Source organism: Paramormyrops kingsleyae, chromosome 1 (assembly GCF_048594095.1).
Source record: "Paramormyrops kingsleyae isolate MSU_618 chromosome 1, PKINGS_0.4, whole genome shotgun sequence".
NCBI classification, from domain to species: domain Eukaryota; kingdom Metazoa; phylum Chordata; class Actinopteri; order Osteoglossiformes; family Mormyridae; genus Paramormyrops; species Paramormyrops kingsleyae.
The window spans coordinates 18,755,315-18,762,500 of record NC_132797.1 but is presented as its reverse complement, the minus strand read 5'-3'; the positions used below and the strand labels follow the sequence as shown (position 1 = coordinate 18,762,500).

The 7,186-nt window shown below is 47.4% G+C and overlaps 1 protein-coding gene across 3 annotated transcripts in view; it reads right to left on the bottom strand.

The window, feature by feature from the left end:
* Window positions 1-89: 89 nt before the first annotated feature.
* The window catches only part of LOC111847012 (low-density lipoprotein receptor-related protein 6-like), a 45,474-nt gene continuing 38,377 nt past the window's right edge, over window positions 90-7,186 (bottom strand). For 2 of the 3 annotated variants that reach the window (XM_023817825.2, XM_023817826.2), the window contains exons 16-23: window positions 5,459-5,668; window positions 5,263-5,388; window positions 4,766-5,002; window positions 4,539-4,649; window positions 4,054-4,278; window positions 3,762-3,898; window positions 3,535-3,632; window positions 90-3,442 (exon numbers count right to left, since the gene is read on the bottom strand). In XM_023817825.2, coding sequence (XP_023673593.2) covers window positions 3,154-3,442; window positions 3,535-3,632; window positions 3,762-3,898; window positions 4,054-4,278; window positions 4,539-4,649; window positions 4,766-5,002; window positions 5,263-5,388; window positions 5,459-5,668 — 1,433 coding nt within the window. In that variant the 3' untranslated portion in view covers window positions 90-3,153. Of the gene's footprint in view, window positions 3,443-3,534; window positions 3,633-3,761; window positions 3,899-4,053; window positions 4,279-4,538; window positions 4,650-4,765; window positions 5,003-5,262; window positions 5,389-5,458; window positions 5,756-7,186 lie in introns of all 3 variants that reach the window. The other variant, XM_072711255.1, reaches the window with a different exon arrangement.

Here is a 7,186-nt window from a genome sequence, read left to right as displayed (position 1 = left end):
GTATATTCCACAGCACAAAAATGAATTAAAGCCATAACCAGAAAGAGAAATAAGTATTTTGCAAACCATTTCAGAGAAAATTCCATTAATTCTTTGTATAAAAAAATCATCATTTAATTTGTTACAACAGCTTATGAAGATATAACATGGGCTGTACAGATTTTATACACTGTTGCACATGACAAGCCATTTACAAAGGGTTAGTGGGACAATGTGTATATGATTAACCAAATGTTGGTTATCCTGAAGTCACTCCTGCAAAGCACCACAGTAACAAACAGCTTAATGAGGACCTCCCATCCAAAATGGCCTCATGCTCAGCCCTGTCAGCTTAGCTTCTCCAATGTCCTGGAATCAAAAGTGCTTTTAATTTTTACCTCAAGCAACTCTTACGATGGACATCCATGCAGCTAAAGTTTAAGTTAAATTTTTTCTATTAAATCTCCCAAAACAAGCTAAGCCAACCAGCAGGTAGCATAAGATTTTTTTTATTTTCTTGGTTTTCTCAAAAGAATGAAATTCACAAAAGTATTTTGAAAGGCTACGTTTTTTTTAGGCTAAAATAAAAATCAAAAGAAGTTTAATATAAACCTCTTTTGAGGTAAATTTTCCCTATTTGAAAATTTAGCAATTCAAAATAATTCCTTTGGTTACCAATTACTATAACCCTTATAGAACCCTATAGTAAAGTTCATCTGAAACCTCCACACCTTGTGTTACTACATTCAATTAGATCATGTCAGATAAAGGAATAAACGTAAAGATGAGGAAATGTGCTCAGACATAAGGATCACAAACTAAATGAACTGTTACATCAGCAACTACCAATAGTACCATAAAGTGCAGTCAGGAAGAAAAATGTCACTAGGCTAGTTCATCAGGGGCAGTGGCTCAGGGGCCAGATGCATGAGGTGACAGGACAGTATAGGAAAGATGTCGGAGATGCGTGCCAATGCGAGCCACCAGGGTGGTACGGACTCTTCGACAGACGCTGCTGTCAGCAAATGCTGAGAAGTTTAATATATTAAAAGTGGTTTCACGGCTACAATTTAATATAAAAGAGAAAGCGATTTGTGCATGGAGAGGCCAGAGGAGTATACGGTACGGATCCATTCTGGTTCACTTACAACAAACTAATGGACATGAGGAAACCAAAACCAATGCAGCTCCATTGAAGGACACTTCAGGAGATTAGCAGAACCGCACAACCCTGCCCCTGAAGTCTGCCCAAGGAACCCCACACACACACACACACACACACACACACACACACACACACACACACAAAACGGCCTATGGGTCCTTCATCAAAGAAAGGTCCAGTTCAGCAGCAGACAGAGAAGACTGAAGCCCTTTGGGAGTTAATCAAACATGGATGTGAAGCCTTGATTGCAATCAAGTCAAAGATATTGCCAACAGACTTTCAAAGTCAGAACTAAACTATTTAGAGTACTTTGGCAAAAGAAAAGGTTCCAAGAGCCAGTAAATTTCTCTTAATCCATTATACCAAAAAGACAGTAAATTGTCAATCCTGGCCAATCAGGCATGGGAGCTGGCGTTCACCAGACATCAGTCCAGCCTGAACTCATCCCGCTAAATGAGATGCAGACAGGCAGTACTTAGAGGCTGGGCATTTCACACAGGAGAAATCTGAAAGTAAGCCTCCAATATCTCGCAGAGCGGAAAATATGGGGGGGGCGGGGGGATTTGGTCTTGAGCACTGAAACATGACAACTTAATGTACTGAACCCAGGATCAACATAGCACAGTGAAGACATCCAGCCAAGGGGGGCTGAACTCTTGTCTTGTTCAGGGACGTCTTTGCTGTTGAAAGAGAAACAGCTTGAGGTGGCCGTGCTAAAACTAGTCATGTGTAGCATGATTATTAATTAAGCAAAGGAGGAACAGAATGATAATTTGCCTGGGTAAAAAAATATAATAATAATAATAATAATAATAATAATAATACATGGATATCTGCTCATTCTCTTCAAATGATCTGCCTTAGATTGTCTCTATACAGACTTACACACAATAGAAAAATAGATAGGGTTTCATTTACGGCAGAAACACACAAGTACCGCAGGGATATAGTGGATACATTTACAATAACCTAATACAAGGTTTTTAATAGCTTATAAATATGATATCTACACAATACATGGTACAAAAATATGAAAATATTCTGTGGGCACTGAGTTTAAAAGATTAAAAGTGTTTTGGCATGAGTCAGACACAAGGTGGTGCTCTTCCCTTCCTCTGGGGGGTGGGGCGGCATGGCATGCTGTTTGTCTCAGACGGCTCTTCTTTAGCAGTTTACAGCTGTAGCCTGACATGATTTCTTTTAAAAAGAGAAAGATTCTCGGTTCTAAAGCCTATGTTTGGTTAATTGCTTCTGAATGTAAACTCCATCAGCGCAGGTGGGGTCACACTGAGGTGCTATATTCCGCTATGGTATCTCTGTGCTCAGACACATCCGTCTCTGCCCTAGGATGACTGCTCCCTGTAGGTTCTCCCGGAATGAGCTGGATGGGGGTAGTCCTGTGGGGCCCAAGGCAGTGGTCTCAACAAGGGAGAGCCTCAGAGAGCTGGAGGAGGAGAAAGAGGAAGAGACCAGGCTTTGGGGTGAACCAGGTACCCAGCATGGGCTGCTGTTCAGCACCTTACGCCCTTTCACTGCGTCATTGGCTCTTTGGTTTCCAACAGTGATGGCAGTGCGGCAGAGGTGGTCAGGACAAGCTCCGCAGTCCTGACAGACTGAATTCAGGCAGCCCCCGCCGAAGTGTCCCATTTTTGGCATTAGCTAAGTGTCTCTCTCCCCTGCATTGCTTTCTTTCAGCCCCACATCAAGGCAGCGTCTTCTGTTTCAGACTTCGGCATTAAGGCAGCGTTTCCCACTTGTGGCAAATTTTATAAATTTGTATAGTTATATAATGTACAAAATTCTCTTCATAATACAAACTTTTGGCACCCATAGATGCGGTATAGAAAATATAAATACTTCACTGTACAATGTGCCCCAACAATCCCCTATCCCTGGACGTCCTGGCTTTATATTTTAATACTGTACAAAACCCCACCCCCCATAATATCCTCTTATATGCACAAATGGTATTTACAGGGGAAGGAGGGGCCAGAGAAAGTGGGCATGGCTCAGGAGGAGTCTGTGCATGGGGAAGGAGGTGGAGGGTAAAGATGGTGGGAGTAGCTGCGGTCGGTGTAGGGTGAGGGGGGGCAGCTCTCGCAGTTCTCCTCTGCTGACAGATACTGGCTGCGGGGCGTTGGAGGAGGGGGAAAGGGCTCAGAGTCGTAGTTGAGGTCGCTGGTGTAGCCCTTGGCCGGCGCGATGATGCGGCGGCCTGGCGTGCAGTCGCTGTCACACACGTCTGTGCTGCAGGGTGTAGTGGGTGGGGCAATGTGCCGGTAGGTGTAGGGTCTGTAGCTGCAGAGTTAAGAAAAAAAAAGGCAGGATGCATTGAACAGAGACCTCGTGCCATGTAACCGCCAACACGGCCACAAGGAAAAAACCTGTACCTGTAGGAACGGTGTGTGGAGGGGCTGTTGGAGGAGTAACCGAACTCCATGGTGTAGTGGGACCGCTCTGTGGCAGGTGATGGAGGAGGGTTGAGGACCTGGGGGGTGGGGATTGAAACCTGGTTTCTGCTGAGTGACACGTAGCAGATTCTCACACACATACAGAATATTGTTAATAAGGAAGGGGATTCCTTATGAAGCGACGCTGATGCAGTTCCGCTGCTCACCGGAGGGAAGTAAGAACCCTTGGTGCTTGAGGAGCTACTGGAGGATGCCCCTGTGACATGGGCTCGGTCATAGGGTGGCCCACTGCTGCCTGCCATGATGCTGAGGGACCCCATCACCGACTTCCCACGAGACATACCTGAGCAGCGGAAGAAGACTCAGTCCAGAGCCACTGGACCAAAGACCTTCACAGACTGTCTTCCAGAAGTATAACTACAGCAGTTAATAATGAAATTCTGAAGCCCGTGGAATGGTCATCACGGCCTGCCTCTGACGTGACCCGGTGAGGTCTACCTGGGAGTGACCGGGAGAGCGAGTTGGGGTGTGGCACATATCCCAGCGGCATGGACGACGGACCGTGGACCACGAAGTCGCTGGCCTCCCCATCATCCTTGGCGTGCGGGCAGAAGACACGCTGGCACACGAAGTAGATGGCGCCCACCACGAAGAGCGCGAGGACCACACCCACGATGGAGCCCACAGCACTGGTGGGTGGGGGCGGCGGCTCCTCTGTGGGGTCTGGGAAAAGAGGCGGAGCCTTCAGCCACGATAACACACCCTCAGCCAAGACAACAGGCACCGCCAGTAGCATTGACCCTGGATCAGTGTTTAGTCTCACACAAATAAACGGCCACCCATGCAAGCCACTTACAGATAGCCTTACACAGCTGCTTCGAAGACCACTACAGCTCAATGTAAGACTCATAATGAAAAATAGATATTCACACAGAAACCACATGTATAACACCAAAGCTATGGTTATGGGTCAGGTGACTCACAGCAGCCGAGCTCGTCAGAGTTGTCAGTGCAGTCCATGTTGTGGTCGCACCTCTTGTGCTTGCCGACACACTGGCCATTAGCGCAGCTGAACTGGTCCACAGGACAGTGTGCTGATAGAGCCAAAGCATACAAGTCAGCCCTCTGCCCGTGTGTGTTGTGGGTTTCCAGCCCAAAGACTTATCACTGAGCCCCTCTACCCCCCCAGCCAAGTATCCAAGACCCTCACCTGTGCACTCGCTCTCGTCTGATGCGTCCTGGCAGTTGGCCTCGCCGTCGCAGCGCAGCCCCAGAGCTACGCACTGCCTACTGGCGCACTGGAACTCCAGTGGCGAGCACACAGGGCAGTCACGCTCATCGCTGCCATCCTCACACTCGGCGATGCCATCGCAGCGCCATGCCTGTGGGATGCAGTCCACGTCGCCAAAGGCGCAGGAAAATTGCTCTGGGGAGCACGTGGGAGGCTCTGAGGGGGGAAGAGGAGGGTCCAGGGAGAGTTTTACACCATGTTCCCCGTGACTGATTGATACACAGCCAGACCATGGAGTTTACGTCTTAGTAGTAAGTTTAGTGAACCTAAGTAAAGCTTCAGCGTGAAAATTTAAGGAAAATCTAATCACTCAAAAACAGATCCCTGGTACGGTGTGTGATGGTGTGGCATGGCTGGTATTCAGTGGGTGCGGGGCTTCTCCATGCCAAGGTCGCCCCGGCCAGGCAAGGGCTCACCTCCACAGGAGAGCTCGTTCTGCAGCAACACCAGGTGGACGGGACAGGAGCAACGTGTGGTGCCATCGCCCTTCACAATGCAGATGTGGGAGCAGCCGCCGTTGTCCGAGGTACAGGGATGCTTACCTGTAGGAGGCATCGCATCAGTAGAGGCAGGAACCGAGGGCCTCTAAGACACAGTGTATAGGGCACTCACTATATTCCTTCATGTCGAGAGCATGGACGGCGTGGATGTCGCTCAGCGAGGAGATGCGGGCCTGGATCTTGGTGCGGCCCTCGCGGGTATTCTTGTCGATGCGCTCGATCATCTGCTGCTGCCGGTCAATCCAATACAGGTGGTTCTCAAAGATGGTCAGCCCGACGGGCTGGAGGATGTTGGAGTCCTCCATTACCACCCGATTTGCCCCTGGCAAGCAGGTTTGAAGAGAGTAAGGAGGGTAGAGGGACACCAGGACAAAATAATGTGAGATCTGGAGGAAAAGACGGCAGGGTGCTTCAGGGAGGGAAAGAGAGGAACATTAAGGCTGAGCACGGTTGTGCAATGGTATAATTCACTGCAGGAGAAGGTTTTTGGGGGAAAAAATAATAAAACCAAAATATGATCCAGACAATTTGGAAAGGAGGTCCATCTGTGGGTCTTTTATCCTGGTGAAGATCCGGGGTTTGTTTAGACGACAGACCCTCTCTTGATCTTCATCCCCTTGTGAAGACAGACTACGATTCCCTTTGTTTGCTATTCTTTGACGTCCCCAAACCAGTATTTCTTTGCAAAAAGAAAAACATATTGTGCTCAGAGAAGTTTGACTGCAAGCAGGAGAGGTCAGGTTTCTGTGTGTGGTGGGGTGACACGAAAGGCTAAAAGCCTTGAATGTCCTATGACCAGAGTAACGGAAGAGGCTCGTTCCCATCAAACCCAACTCATATTTTGACCAGCTGTAGGAGGCCTGTTGCTGTGCCTGAGGTCTCACTTACAGCCCATCCCATGAACACAGCTCCACATGCTTGGGCCTCGCTTCACCACTACGGCTTCCAGGAAGCTGAAGACCACAAGTTTGGGGTCTATCTGGAGCCATCCTTGTCTACCTCAAGCTACCCTGGTGCCTTAACTCAACTGTTCCCCACCCAGCTGTGCTTGTTCCCTCTGGAAGCTTTTCCTGGAAGCTCCAGCCATGACCGCTCATTACAGACTGTGCAGTCTACACACAAACACAGAGCAAGACCCCACTGCAGTACAGCCAGCTGTTTTGGACCTGCTGGTAATCATCCAAGATCTGTCTTATTTGCATGTGTCGATTACACTGAAAAAGTATACTCTTCTGAAAAAGATGTCCATCCCATACGAGTCCACAGTACTCAGTCCCTGAATAACCTGAAAATGAACCAAAATCTGCAACCTGTATGTAACAGGAGTGATGGCCATCAAACATTTTGGCGAGTAGAGTAAATCAGTTACGTTATAGTTCATGACAAAGTGAAACAGCATATACGGTGTTCTTCACAAATTCCTCAGTGAAGTAGTCACGCTTATAAATCACCCTGAACAGAGATACCTTGCCAGCACTGTCTGAGATGTGGTTATAGGGCTTGATTACAGACTGTGGAAAAATCACAGCAATCATCTGATGGCTCTGGGTGAGAAGAGGAGCATGCATGCATATTTTATATATATAAAATATATATATTAATATTAAAAAATAATGAATAAGAAATCTATTTTGAAATGTATTTTATAATTACTGTTACTGTCCATCATCTAAATGTATTTTTACCGTCTAAATACATGTATTCAGCTAGTGTAAACATGCACGATGCTATCACAGCGAATGCGAGGCTGAGACTGAAGCGTTACACTTTGTTTCCGCTGAGAGACGTGCCGCGTGACTCATTTCCCCGCACGTACAAGTTATCTTAGGTTGGCGTTCAT